At 38.2% G+C, this 15011-nt stretch overlaps 3 protein-coding genes across 4 annotated transcripts; 1 reads left to right on the plus strand and 2 right to left on the minus strand.

Moving 5' to 3' along the window:
• Nucleotides 1–319: 319 nt before the first annotated feature.
• On the minus strand, nucleotides 320–3920 carry nr5a5 (nuclear receptor subfamily 5, group A, member 5). The gene is made up of 7 exons (XM_085405240.1): nucleotides 3717–3920; nucleotides 2841–2956; nucleotides 2424–2565; nucleotides 1403–2160; nucleotides 1103–1222; nucleotides 861–1008; nucleotides 320–770 (listed from the first exon to the last, which is right to left on the minus strand). The coding sequence occupies exons 1-7, from the start codon at nucleotides 3814–3816 to the stop codon at nucleotides 523–525; spliced, it is 1632 nt and encodes a 543-aa protein (XP_085261366.1). The 5' UTR covers nucleotides 3817–3920; the 3' UTR covers nucleotides 320–522.
• A 2789-nt stretch (nucleotides 3921–6709) lies between these two features.
• Nucleotides 6710–11034, minus strand: soul5 (heme-binding protein soul5). Of its 2 annotated transcripts, XM_085404239.1 has the most exons (9): nucleotides 10897–11033; nucleotides 9169–9256; nucleotides 8388–8490; nucleotides 8222–8281; nucleotides 8017–8098; nucleotides 7817–7937; nucleotides 7325–7461; nucleotides 7078–7241; nucleotides 6710–6921 (listed from the first exon to the last, which is right to left on the minus strand). In XM_085404239.1, coding segments are annotated over exons 3-9 (660 nt in total). In that variant the 5' UTR covers nucleotides 8390–8490; nucleotides 9169–9256; nucleotides 10897–11033; the 3' UTR covers nucleotides 6710–6827. The 2 variants fall into 2 exon arrangements, with proteins under 2 accessions (XP_085260365.1, XP_085260366.1); XM_085404240.1 differs by lacking the exon at nucleotides 9169–9256 and having other exon boundaries at nucleotides 10897–11034.
• On the plus strand, nucleotides 10909–14694 carry LOC146671854 (retinol dehydrogenase 8). Its single transcript, XM_085404238.1, has 7 exons — nucleotides 10909–11047; nucleotides 11949–12084; nucleotides 12178–12339; nucleotides 12439–12618; nucleotides 12711–12804; nucleotides 12968–13151; nucleotides 14120–14694. Exons 2-7 carry the CDS (start codon nucleotides 11988–11990, stop codon nucleotides 14327–14329), a joined length of 927 nt encoding a protein of 308 aa, XP_085260364.1. The 5' UTR covers nucleotides 10909–11047; nucleotides 11949–11987; the 3' UTR covers nucleotides 14330–14694.
• Nucleotides 14695–15011: the final 317 nt, after the last annotated feature.

The following is a 15011-nucleotide window of genomic DNA, read 5'->3' on the forward strand; positions in this document are numbered from 1 at the left end:
TCATGTTTCTTTCCCACATTCATTTGTTTTTATTGTAGTACTTGGAGCAGTAATAATTGAAAAAATTGTTAAAGGTAAAATCAGCTGGAAAGAAGTTTCTTTGCGGAATAGTGAGAAAATAGCACCAATATGTCATAATTTTCCTCTTAAGTACACACAGAGACTTGTGTAAAAATGTAAAACTTTATTGATGCATTTTTCTTTCCTCTTTAGCCAGTTAAGCTCTTCCTGATTACTAAAAACAACACGTTAGTGCTTGGTTCTCACATTTCTCAAGAATACTGTTAAAGAAACTGATGAGCTATTTGGCTGTGGTAACACTGCAGGCAATAGACTTGGCCAAAGCATTGCATGGGTACGCAAATACTTCTTTGCACTGATGATCTGTGATAGATAGCTTTTCCCTTACTTTCAACAATCATAAAAAGTAATGGAAAGGTGAATGTGGAAGGCAGAAAAGAACGTACCAACTTTACAGCAGCATACTGTGGCCACTCTGGTACCACAAGTGATATCATCTTCTCAGCTGTGCTTGGTGTGCAGCATCTCTGTAAGTAGAGAGTTACAGGGCAAATCTCCTTGAAGATGGCGCTGGTACAAATAGTCCTCAATTTGCAAGCTAATGCTGCGAACTTCAGGCAGCCGAAGAAGCAACTGGCCAAACTTGTCACAATGTCCTGGATGATTTTGCTGAGTGTACTCCATCAGCGCCCTGTTGACTCGCTCTTGAGTTTGCTCTACCTGCCTGCGGTTATGCACTGACTTCACATCTAGAGCAGAAAAAAACCCACACAACACAAACATAATTAACGTTGAACAAAAGCTACATTGGATATGTGTCTTCGAGGAAAATTGCTCACCGGGGTTAAATAGCACCAGGTATTTGAGACAGACAAACTCGTGTCTGTCCAAGTGGAGTGCCTTAAGTTTGGATACTAGGTCTTGGGTCCTTGATACCAGGCTACTCAGTGTCACTCCTGCCTGGGAAATGATGGTTGACACCTCAATCTGCATCAGAATAAGACAAAGAATGTGCTCATTATTACTTTCATTTCTTTGAAACATTTCTAAATGTAAGAATGCAGCATTTTAAAGTAGAAACCTGTTGTCCTGTGACCAGATATATGCAGCCTTCTTTGCCATACGTCACTTGTCTACATAAGTGATCTAGTACCAGCAGCTCACTCCAACAGCTCTGCAACAGCACCATTTGGTCTTCCACCTATTGGAAAGATTTTGTGTGTATTTGCAAATTAAAGATTATACTGGATGGCCTCAATTAAGGACGCATGCATGTTAAGGAACAAATGGGATAGATCTACTCTAACAGCTAATTAATCATTGTATCGCTAGAAAAGTGTTATTAATTTCATGTGTATCCCATGAGTTAATGGTTCCTCACCATCAGCTCCTTAAAGAGGGAACTGTTTCTGGCCCACTCCACTAGGCAAAACAGAGTCTGGTCAGCCATTTTGCACATAATGCTGAATGTATTCAGACGGTCGTGCTTGCCTCGGTTGGCCTGTTCTCTCTGAAGACTGGCCAGAACTTTGGCATTCAGCTGGCTCTCATCCTGTTCCCCTTCCAGCAGTTGGCTTAAGAAGTTAGGTGTAAGCGCTGATGATAGAGGGTTGGTTGGTGTTTGTGTGGGAGCCTGGGATACAGGAGTGGTTAAGCTTTTTGTTGAAGAGGGCGATGATTCTAGTGTACTTCTTGGTGTGAATGAGCTGTTTGGGGTTGAATACACTGTATAGTTTACAGGAACTGGGCTGTAGCCAAAAGGCACTTCCAACTTCTCCTCAGGGTGTCCAGGGAAAGTGCAGTGGTACAGTCCAGGGTAAGGCAGGGATGGAGGAGTAAGACCTCTGTTTGTGTTCACAGTGCAGTCCAGAGACATGGGTTCACTTGACTGCCCCATGCAAGAAGTATACATGTGGGGTTGATTAACAGCTTCAGAAGTTAATGGATGACTGATGCAGCTGGTTACCACCTGGAGGTCATTTAGAGCGTGGGGACCATGTATTTGTCCAGTTTCTACCTTAATCCTGTAGGGATCAGTGTTTGACTGGTGATACACCTTTTGCTGTTTCATTTGTCTGTCCCGGCGGTAGAGGGGCCCAAATTTGTTCCTGCCTCCTCTCATACGATCTGCTCTGACCGCTGATGAGAGAACATCAAACAAATATTTAATTATAAACAAAAATATGTAAAAGATCATCTTTAAAAAATTACAATCTCACTCCATTTAGAGTTTGCAATCATTTACATAATTTACAATCTGGGTCAGCACTGCTTTATGAGTTCTTAGATAAGTCTCAAGGGAGGCAAAAAAAACAACCTTGCGTATCAGTGAAAGAGAAAGCCTGTTGCAACTGAATGGTCTACAAATTAGCTGTGAATGAAGTGGTGGCAATTTGGTGTACCTTCTTTCTTCATACCCACAGCTAAACACTTCTGGAAGCGGCAGAATGGGCAACGTTTTCTCTGAGAAAGGTTCATGGGGCACCTCTGTTGCTCTGCACAGGTGTAATGTTTGTTGTTTTGCACTGAACGTTTAAAGAAGCCCTGCAAAGAAAATGAGAGAGAGGGAACCTTTATGCACACCACAAAACCATAGATATCTACATGTGCATCATTATTGTCGTAGAACTACGGGACATGTATCTCTTAATATATCTGTAGTACCAGATTATAGCTACCTGGTGTTTAATTCAAAACCATTAATGTGTTATTTATTGTGGACTCATAAGTCACTTTGGTTTTGCAGTTAACAAAGCTAAGATGACTTTTGGTGGCATAACAGAATGCATATTTTGCACTGCCCAAACCTTATCCTTTACCTTGCAGCTCTCACAGGTAAGAAGTCCATAGTGGTATCCTGACACTTTGTCTCCACAGACAGGACAGTTGTCCTCTGAGTCCAGTCTACTCTCTGCCTCTGTCTTTTGCTCCTGAGCTGAGGACCAGTAATATTTAATGACAAGATTTACATTATGACACAAACTTCACCGTTTGAGGGTGTTCTTCTTCTTCTTCTTCTTTTTTAAACAATGTTTTGTTTCAATGATATGCAAAGCTACTGCTTAAACTGAATACACTTTTCATATCAAATATGTGATGTATATAATATGTTGGAAATTAGTATATTTGGTAAGGTTGCAAGGAATCATGTGTGCCGTGCCAAGTATAATATTTCAAGTCATCTAAAACAGGAGGATAATTAGCAATCAGACATGAGTTAGAATTTTGTAAATCCTGAGTGGCTAAAGAGACTAGAATGCTGTGCTGCTGAAGTGTAAAAGTGTCATCTAACAGGGTTTATTGCCCAGCTGCTGAAAGAACAGTGGGCAGGACCATCGCTTTGCTGTAGACAGTACCTTATCACTGGGCTTGATTTGCTTGACTATGATCACAGATATGACCCTTACATAATATCCAGAACTATTCTCTCTATCTCCTCTATGACAGAAGGGAATCTTCTGGGAACCACTTTAAAACCTTTTTGTTTGTTTTGTTATTCTAAATGTGTTTTTTCAAATGAAAGTGACTACTGTTTTTCATAATATACATTCACAGACAATGTTAAAACCTGCTTCAACTTTCAAAGTATGAACTTTTTAACACAGGTAGTTTCACACAACATTTTTAAAATATATCTATTGACACCTACATACCAGTTCACTATTGACCCATAGCCACTTTCATCTAGTACTCACATGTTGATGATCCCTCCAAATTGATCAAATCCTCTTGATAGTTACCAGGGTGGTGAACAAGAGGCTGGTGCTGCTGTAGGTGATAACCTGGTAGGTCCATTTTAATAAGTGGGACATTGACTCAGCCCAGTTTGAACTTCATTGTAGCAGAGATCAGGAGACCGCAGACACTGCAGGTGGCAGGTGAGCAGGCCCAACCAGCGGCTGTGGACTGATCTTGTTTAAGGCCTACATGTGGACTTCGATCTATAGTGAGTGTCATAAAACCTCTCCTGATTGGCACTCCTACCAGCTAGTCTGTCAGCAAGCAAGCCAATCAACCACACATAGGTTGATAAGTCAAATAGCCACCTGCTGGAATCTTCCTGTAGTGAAATCATGTCAGTATCATTAAGGTACTCTGAGCTCACCTGATAAGAATCATTTAGTACACATAATCACTTTATTCAAACTACAGACATTCTGATTTTATTTGTCATTCCCTCCATTATACTTGTAATTCTGAGCTGATAATGTAGGGTTTGGGTGAATGAAGATCTGATGCTAGGGTCAGTGTTATATAAAAGACTCAAAATGAATTTGCAGTGACATGGAAATATAATTACACAGGTTTTACCAGCAGAATGCATTGATAATTCTATGCAAAGATGTATTCTAAATTAAAAGAATAAGGAGGAATTTATGCCTTTATTGCCTTTATGAGCAATATTTATTTAAAAGAGTATCAACAGAATTATTTAACTTTTGGATAGTTTGATGAATTGGTTACCAACCTAATGATCAATCTCTTTCAAAGAGCCATAGTGTTGAAAATGAGAAATTTAGTATAGTAGGATTTCTTTGTATTCTTTTAAAATGTAATTATTGGTCCATTTAACCTCTTTATGTAGTGTTATTTATTTAAAACCCATCTCAGAGTTGTTTCATTTAATTAGTGTGTAATGTCAAAGTAATTAGCTGACAGACATCTAGAATGACATCCCAGAAATGTAGTGGGGTATTTGTATTTGTATAAAGTAGTGTTTCCTTTAAAGTATGCATCAGTGGATAATTAAGTAGCAAACAATGTATCTCCAACAACAGCAACATTATATATTCTTAGTATAACATGAGAAAATCCTTTCAGAGAAGGAGAAACTACAGACAGCAATTGTAATATCCAAAATTTTAAACTATGCTACAGGTAATAAGAGGCTACAAAGCAGTAAAACGCATTAGAATGTTTTCGTGACCTTTATTCCAAAGCCAAGGGCAGGTGGTCATGGCACCCATTAACTAGTAAACAAATTATGACATTCCAAAGAAAAAAAAAAGGGTCTCTTTACTTTTCTAAGTGGCATGTTAAGCTCCAAGGGTGTAGATTTGGCATGGGACATGTCCCCACCAATATCCAGCGATTATTGAATTGTCCCCACCAATAATTTGATCTCTTCGAGTAAAGAAAAACAAATTAAAAAAAAAAAAAAAAAAAGCGATCTGTCAACGTCTCATTCACCCAGCGGTGCAGAAAAAGTTAAATTACGTTCTCTACTGGAGTCCTACGTCATGTGACAAATATGGCCAATGTGATTGGCTGTGCCTTTCAGGGAGCTCTGTTTAGTTTTAGCAGCGGCAATCCTGCGCTGCGAGGACCTGCAAGGAGGAGAGGAGGATGGCAGCAAAAAGAACCTGGATATAAGAAAGTATTTTTCAAAGAAACCTGTAAGTCACTTAAAGTCGAGTTCACTCATAAAACCTGTCCATCATAATAAAGTTACAGGCTATGCAAGGCAATACATGCCAACTCTCCGGTTTTTTCTCGGACAATCCCGAATTTCAGTGCCCCTCTTATTACTCTTTCTGGGTTGCAAAATAAACTTTTACAATTTTTTCAGGCGAGAATGTAGCTGTGCAAACTTCAAATATCTGAACCGGGGAGAAGAGCAAACTCCCGGCACATCGTTTTAGGCTTTGGCCCACGTCAGTCTAAAATTGTATGTAACCATGAATAACGTGTTACCATGTCCACTAGGAGAGACTGGACAGTATAGATGTAAAACAAATATGCCAGCAGTTTATCTCAGTTAATGAGAGGAGAAGGCCTGTGTTTGGCTCCTTCACATAGTGGACACTGAGTTGTTGTGTGGGACACCAGTAGTCCATGTCTGTTGCTGTAACAGTAGTTCATGTTTAGAGTAAAACATCCCAGCTCACTGACTTGATAGGGGCAATAGTGTGCCTAAAATGTTGCATAATTTTGCTAAGAGATCTGTTACTTTGTGGTAATCTTAGATGAGTAGTTTTATGGGCAAAAACCACCAGGTCATTCAGTGTTCCCTTAGTGCTAATGTATCAGAGATGTTGGTGTAGTATAACTGAAGAAATGTTGTTAAGTCCTTAAAGTCATATTCTTTTATTGTCATGACTGTATTTTAAGCTATTTTTATTTTTGTATGATATCTGATTTATATGGAATATGGTTGAAGTAAACTAAAGTATAAAATACTTAGTCAGTCATTTGTTTAATAGTAATTTAACATTATATAATTCACATATAAAACTATGAATTGTAATTTTAAATGGTTTAAAAGCATGTAGAATAGCATATGTACCGGTAAGCAAGTATATCTCCCCCCCCCCCCTTTTTTTTAATTTTTTATCAAGAAGCAAAGACGAAAAGGAAAAAAAGGGCTCGGTGGTTGAATCATCCGTCCCCACCAATACCAAAACCAAATCTACCTTGTTAAGCTCACAGCCTTTGTTCAGTGTCCTCCTTCCTTCATTTAAATGCAAAGTACTGCAAAAGTAGCTAAAATATGCAAAGACTGAAGCCCTGGGAAGCGTTTGGAATTCTGGATGCAGTTGTGCAGCCTAATAGTGTCATCTAGTGGCATTGAGTAGTACTGCTAAACACGACTGCGATTGGATACTTGTGGGTTATTTTTTTCATTCAGTATTGTCACTGCAGCTGTTGTAAGATCAACAGAGGTGGATTGATTAGAAAGAATCAAGAGTCAATGCTTAAAGTTTTATTAAAAGAAGGAAATCACAGACAAGCTGCTGTTAATCCACAGGTATACGGTGCATTCAGCTTATATTTTTGCATGGGTCTTACAATTCACAGTGAGTCAATTAATCTGTTTCCTCACTGCTTTTTTCTTCACACACCGGCTCATCCTCAGCAACAAACCAGACCTCGTTGTGGCGGTTAAACATCCTCATTGGACTGCAAGAAACATGAAAGACCACACAGAAACACGGAACACGGGGACGCACACAGACACAGATTCACATTAGAATAATCAAGAAAATAGTTTAAACTGAAGCTGTTTTTGATGATTTCGTTCACATGTTTTTCTTCTAATGATGGAGATTACTTTACCTGTTGTATCCAACAGCACAGTGGGATCCTTTTTTGTATTTTGCTTTAACTGAATCAAGAGTTTTACTCAGGTCATTAGCATTACTGCTGTCAGAAAAGGTCGTCATCCATCCTCCGTAGCTATATGCATACACTTTCATATCTGGAGTGTCAGTGATGTACACCTGCAAATCATGATGAAACTATCTGTCATCAAATAATTTCCTATTAAATATTTGCCACTATTTTTTTAGTTTAAAAAACATACGTCTGAATTAGTAGGTTTGGGAGGATTTTCCTGATGTTCCGTCGGCAGCAGGAAACTCATTGTGTAGGTGCCCATTTGCCAAAATCTCTTGTCTGGTATTTTCACAACAACAGGACTGGTCATTTGAATTTTCTTTCCTGAATGCAAACACAAATATGTTTTTTGGGAACTGAAACAAACATCACAACGAAGAAGCACACAAAATGCAGAAAAGAATATAAAAACACGCAGGTTTTCTTACTAAAATATCCAATAAAACCACGAGACTACCACTGCTCCCTGAATATAACCAAATACAGTAATTATGTTTGGTCAAAGGCCATTTTAAATTTAGACGTGTCACGTGTTCAAAACTGGCTTAAAACCCTCACTATATATAGATTGTATTTTATGAAAAGAAACCCCATTTACAAATAGCTGTTATCTGTGTTCATATACACGGGGTTAATAGAGTATTGAATGTGAAACACAATTAGATAAACACATACGCACCCATCTGGTTCTCACCACTGATGTATTTGAACAGTCGATTAAATGCTACTGGCATTGCCATTTCCATGAAGAAGGATTTCTCATTAGTTGAGACCCATTTCACAGAGTCATAGTGACGCACCTGAAATACATGAACAAACATATTTTAACTGGTGTTTTTATAACTTTGCTACACCTAAAATATGAAAAAAATATTTTACCTCATAATCCTTGGTCTTACAAATCAAATCGAACAGCAGGCACTCTGGTGTCTCAGTGCAGAAGCTTAACTCAGAGGAGTTGCTGTGAAGTTACAGAGGAAAATGCTTTTTAAAGAAGTTTTACAAGTCCATAGCAACAACTACCTGCGATAGGTATTGACTAAAACTGTGCTCACTGTCTTCAGTTCAAATTCAGGTCTCTTACCCAACTCTAGCTTCAGCTGTTAGAACCAGAAGAAAACAAACAAGTCCTGAAACAAAAATCCTGAAAGGCACATTTAAAGTTACTTTGCTTGTCTATTTGATTTACTTCTTACATTATATAGGGTTATTTGCTTTAAAGACCTTGTGGAAATTAAAATTGTACTTACATCTTGGCTGACTGTTGTCTGCTTTCAAAAATGGAATGTCTGCAGTCTTGTCCAGTGCTCTGCTTATAAAGAGCTGGTTATGAAAACTGACCACTCCCTAAAGCTAGAACACAAAACATCCAAAGGAGTAACAGAGGGAATACAAAACAGTAACAAGAGAATCTGGCAGGAATTATGTGCTGCTTAAATGTTATGAAACCTCTTTCATAACATCCAATAACATCTATCAAATTCAGATGATTAGGAGATGAAATATTATCTCTACTATTCTGTACCAGAGAGTTACACAGTACAGCATTTAACATAAGCCCTCAGAGTGGAGCTAATATTTTTCACTAATTTTATGCAACATCAGGTGAGGGTAAATTAGACTAGTGTTAACAGTTTTGTAACACAGAACATCAGGAACATAAAATATAACAAAATAAGGATAATTAAATAAGTTTCAGATCCAGTGGCTAAACTTTGATATAAGTAAAATTACCTTTGCAATAATGATTAGTATTAAGTGGAATTAATATTAGGTTCAAACTTGAACAAATCGGATCCCAAGAGTGCCACAACAGTCTGTACAAATTGTGACTGAACATCATGTGAAGCATTAGCTCAAATATTCAAAATGAATAGTTCTCATGCAGTATTATTTTCTTTCACATTGTGAAAAAATGTCTTAGGTTACCCCCTGGCACTGGTATACACATTTAAACAGAGACAAGGAAGTACCTGAGACATAATGATGAACCATATTAGTGTTCACGTCTCAAGAGAATTCACATTGTACCTTTTGTTGGTACAGATCGTGTGATATGTGTTTTGTACCCTCAGAACACCAAATTCTTCTTGCTTGTCCCCATTCGGTGTCATGCAACCTGAATACAACAGAAACTTGGATTTAAATGTTTGTCCTTTTGTTAAGAAAAAGAATACAAAAAAGAGAAAATCCTTAAACTTGAGTATTGAGTTAGTTGTTGGTCTTATTGTTGTAAGTCTGCAGTTCTTGCTGGTTGACTGTTATGTAGCTACTGGGATACTTAATCCAACCCTTGTTCTTTCTAACTGTAAAGCAAATAAACATCTGTCATGCAAGAAGTAGTAATCCTAAACTGAACCCTTTTTCATCTTAATAGTGCCGTGAGCCCACAGTGCGCAGTGTGGTATTTCCTTCCTTTTACTAGTCTGAAAGGACCCATCTGGTTCTGCAGATGTGTAGAGTATATTTAAAGCATTTGAGCATGAAGGTTTTTTTTGGGTTTTTTTACGTGTGCGTTCAAGCTGACTGGTTTGCCCAAGAGGAAATAGTCATTGCTATCATTCAAAGCAGTGTGAACCCTATAAATATTATAAAAAAAATAATATGATTTTATTCTTTTCAGGACCAATTCATGTAACTTGAAACAAATGTCTCCACTTCTAAACATGCACTTCCACGTTATTGTCTGTCATAGTTACCTCTTATAAATGCTAATGTAAACTTTAGGGTGAACCTCGTGCCAAATAACCTTTTCTTTTCACAGAAAAATACAAACAGTCACTAAACTAAACTCTAGGAATCCTTATTTATGATTTTCTTGTTTGTCATTCATGACAAGTAAGTTTATAATTTATAGACATAATGCCTTATAAATGTATGCTAAACTGACAGGAGTTGGAAAACCTCTCTTTGTAAAAATGTCCTTTAAATACTTATTAAGAGCACATTTCCTATTGTTATGCAACAGCTGAACGGTACAATGTTTTCCCCTGCCAGGGCAGAATATCAGAATATAGCACAAATGATTAACCTTACAGCGACATTACTTCACGTGACTGTATGTATATATGTATATACTCAGAAAGATATACAATTTTCTCTTTGCCTTGCCTGTGACACTGTGTTTTTGTCTGTGGGTAAAAACTTTTTTAAACACAGCCCTTCTACGCAAATACTCATATCCATCCATTGGATATTCTCAGCATTTGCACCTCAAATATAAACAGACATTAGACGAGATTCAGAAAAACTGCTTCATTGAAAAGAGTGATTTGAAACTAAGGAAAAAACACCAAGTATGTTGTGCAACTTCATAGATCCTGTAACACTAACACATTATTACTTCACCTTTTTGAGTCAGTTGCTGAACTATTTTCAGTAATGCGTACTGTAACCATTTCATTATAGCGGTAACCTCTGAAGCCTGTCGATGTAACCTCCAGCTCTGAGTTCAGGAAAACAAGTGTGACCTATAGTGGTTACAATGACGAACTGCAACAGCATTTTAAATAAGGGTATGAATGTGGTATTTTCCATGGACTACAACAGGAGACCTAGATCTCGTTTTACAGTAAACTTTGTTAACCATCGTTTTTTTTTAGAACATTTCGATTTACATTTATATAATTAATTAACATTTTTAAGGGCATAAGGCTGCTACAGGAGCAGCAACAACCACGGCGTGGCTGCTGTTTTCAACGGAGCTGCTGTTGGCTAAAAAAAACTACAACACCCATGTACTGCGTCGGCCTGACTGACCTTAGATAATCACTGGGCTTATGTAGCCGTGTCCCAGTCTTGCCTCTGCTCTCCGAATGCTGCGCTACGAAGTTGAGTGAGCTACTAGTTTATTACTGTCTCTTTATTTCTCATATCCACTGTTGTGAAGAAAGCGCTGTTCGCTCCACAGGTTGGTATATTACAATATCAACTACAAAGAAAACTACATGCCTCTAGGGTTCGACTTGAATGTGGTTAACTCGTCCTGTAGGGATTTACAGCGTCTGCTGCAGGCTATTCATTCTGCAGTGATAGTTTATGTTGACTCACTACAAATTGTATACCAAGTACTTTGCTTTAGCACAGTGTACTTTATTAATTAGCATTGAACTGTTATAGTGTAATTATACTTAAATGTGTTACGGAAAAAATATTGTAATTTTTTATTTTAATAAATTTCTCTTGGGATGCCGTGAGACTTAATATATAACTACAAAGCAATACTATCTTTAAAAAAACAAACAAACCCTAATGTTAAGAATTATTACACTTGGTCTCTAAACGTGTTATTCTATTCTCTTCATAATACCGCTTCTTTAAAATAACTCTTTATAATATGTCCTTATGTGAATATCTGTTGGTTCCATTCTGAATAAAAAGGTGTTGGGCTTTGGTAAGGCAGACAAACATTCCAGCACACATTAAGCAGATTAGCGCCAATGTAATCTTTTAACAAATAACAAAGGCACTCTAGTCTTAATATCACTTCACATGGACACACAAGAAGTGACCTTTTGTTAAAATTTTTTTTAAGTTAATTAGTAAATTGTCAACCAGTGCATTATGTGAGTGATCAGTTTTTGCTGTTTTATATATATATATACATACATACATATTAAAAAGAAGTATTTAACAGTAACATTTCTTCTTTTTATCCAATTCATGGTAAAAAACAAAACAAAACTCCAACTAAGCTAGATGTATATGCCAATAGAGTGATTACTACAAAGACTTTACATTGGCTGAAGAATATTCCTTTAATAACATCTTTAATAATATTTCTCTTTTCTCAACGTTGTTTGACTGACCAGTCAAGACCACCTGAACCTTTAGGTCAAAGATCAACGAGCATGGCAACCCGGAGGGTGCTGGTGACTGGGTGTTCTTCTGGCATTGGCTTGGCTGTGGCTGCACGGCTGGCCAAAGATGAACTGAGGCGGTTTAAAGGTCAGCTGATCAGTCCTTGCTTATAGTACAGGTAGGTGGTAGAAGTAACCATCATTGCTGACAGTCAGTGTGTTCCCTCTTTATCTGAGGCAGTGGTTGCCACCATGAGAGATCTTGGGAAACGGGGACCCTTGGAGAAAGCAGCAGGCGATTCCTTAAACAAAACCCTCGAAATCAAAGAGTTGGATGCCTGCTGTGAAACTTCCATCAAAGAATGTATTAACAGCTTGCCGAACAGACGGGTGGATGTTCTTGGTCTGTTTTTCCTCCATCTTGTAGATAAGCTTTAATTGAATTCAACATTTCTTTTTACAAGTATACAGTTTGAAAGCATAGTGTATTCTGTTGTTACAGTAAACAATGCTGGTGTTGGCATGATTGGGCCGCTGGAGTGCCAGAGTATCGATGCAATGAAGGAGCTGTTTGACACAAATTTCTTTGGCCTGGTGCGTCTGGTGAAAGAGGTGTTGCCTGACATGAAGCAGCGACAGAGTGGCCACATTGTGGTGATGAGCAGTGTCATGGGACTACAGGGTGTGTTTGTTTGTGCTGATAAAAAACTTCAGAACATGCATACAATGTAGAAAAAACTAAAAGCTAACATCTTTCATAATATTTCCAACCAGGACTTCTGTTCAACGATGTCTACTCTGCATCCAAATTTGCTGTGGAAGGATTTTGTGAAAGTCTGGCAGTGCAAGCAATGAAGTTTAACATCAAGTGATTACATGTCCTGAAACATACTACAGCATTAAAAATGCAGCCAGCCCACAACTAAAACTTGAGTTATCAGTAAGCCCACATTGGCAAAATATTAAAAACTTAATGAGTGTAAAGGGACAGTGGTCTTAATGTTATGTTTTTTTTATATCCTTGTTCAAAGGACAACTCTAGTAGAACCTGGCCCTGTGGTGACGGAGTTTGAAAGGAAAATGTACGAAAGTGCTGAGAAGATGGATCTATCAGGGACGGATGAAGAGACTGCCAGGATATTCAGGGAACTTTACCTTCCATACTCTAAAGAAATCTTTACTTCTTTAAGTCAGACACCAGAGGAAGTGGCTGAGGCAAGTGGTTAAAATTGTGTTTTTAAAGGTACGGTAAAATAACATGTTTTTTAGTGAAAATTTATGAATGGGCCTGAAGCTCGGTCCTCTCTGGCACAGAGAGGCTGCCGGGAGAGCCCGCGGGCACGCCACTACAACCCCCTCTGGCCTCTGCTCCGTAGCTGCAGGGTGACCTCTCGTTTGGGGCTCTACTCAGCTCTTCCCAGGAGGGTGGCACGGTTCCCCCCTTTTGGTGGTCCTCCTCGGGTCCTCGTACTCTGGGGCCTCTGGATATCTGGGGCCTGGATCTCCTCTATACCTGCTTCATGCCCTGGGGGACGGGGCTGTGCCTCCCCACACTCCCCAGCAGATCGTTACATGGAGAAACCTTTGGAATACAAGCATGCTGATCCACACAGGTGTGCACACAGGTGTACACACGGGTGTTCACAGACACGGACTACACCTTTCTTGGCTGCTGCCTCAAAGCACATTGTGCGCTGTCTATCTTGCGTGCTGCACAATATCGTTTAATGTTTAGTATCTACTGTTATCTACTGCTAGCTAGTTTATGGTGATGGTGCTGTATTTATTATGTTGCTCTTTTTTTTGTTTGCTTTCTCTTCTGTTTTTTTTTCTCCATACAGGTGATCCAGGTGTTTTGTTTGTTTTTCTTTCTTTCTACCCCCCTTTCTCACCGTCTCTTCTCCCCTCTGGTTTTCTTTCTCTCCCTCTCTTTCTTTCATTCTTTCTCCCTGTCCTATCCCCCAGTTATGTCTGTCCCGTTTGTAAAATAAATACATAATTATAATAAAGGTCAATCAAATGGACCAATATGGCAAGGCCATGATGATCCACTTGGTAAAATAAATCCGCTTGGCATCTTTCTTGGCCTTAAGACAACAATTCTGATGGCTAAAGATCCAAACGGGAAACAAAAAAAAAAGAAAACTTATGAATGTTTTAATTTTTTTGCTTTTATTTTTCAGCAAACAGTTAACGTGATCACAGCCAAGGACCCTCCTCTGCGTCACCAGACCAACAAAGTGTACATGCCCATGACTGCCCTCAAGCATGCAGATCCAACTGGCCAACTGCCTCTGCACACATTCTACAAGATGATCTTTAAACATGACCGCGTGTTTAGTGCTACGCTGGGGGTTCTGCGCCTTCTGCAGAGGAGGGCAGGAAAGAAATGATTCTGTGAATATGAGGATTCTATTGTTGCACAGATTAGAAGTATTATTCACGTGAAGATAATTCTCGAGAGCGATAGCTATGACTTTAGTATATTATATTTTATTATATTATACTATATTATTTTATTTGTAACACCCAACTGTAAGGTGATATATAGTTTCTTTCTGAGCAAAAGTGTTTATCATTTTATCAGTACAGTAGTAACTGAAAAAGTTGTGTTTATTACTAATTTGTGTAATATTTATGTACTTAACTGTCTACTAAGATTTCTGTCATACTCTTAATTTTAGATAAAACAAGAACTACTACACTGTAATGATGCTAACAAAATCTAAACGCAAAACTATTAAAACGATGTACTTGATTATATAAATTACATGCCTTTGATTTAACCTTTTTGCAGATATAATACAAGAGTTGAGTCGATCTTAAAATAAATGTTGTGAATGCAAATAATAAAAGAGCAATGATTTAACATTTGAAATTAATGTTTGGGTCTCACCTCCACTGCAATAAGTTCCTGTGAATAGTCCTAATTGTATTTTGAGCAATCCTAGAGGTAAACATAATGTGGAAAATATGTTTGGATAATTCAGTAACAGTGCCATCACATAGTTTGTCTAGCATAGCAACTCGAACAGGAGGTATCCAAAACTTTGATGTAAAAAGAGTGGACATTTG

This window comes from Rhamphochromis longiceps, linkage group LG4, assembly GCF_057381845.1.
Source record: "Rhamphochromis longiceps isolate RC_006_pf linkage group LG4, R_longiceps_female_GT1.1, whole genome shotgun sequence".
NCBI lineage: Eukaryota > Metazoa > Chordata > Actinopteri > Cichliformes > Cichlidae > Rhamphochromis > Rhamphochromis longiceps.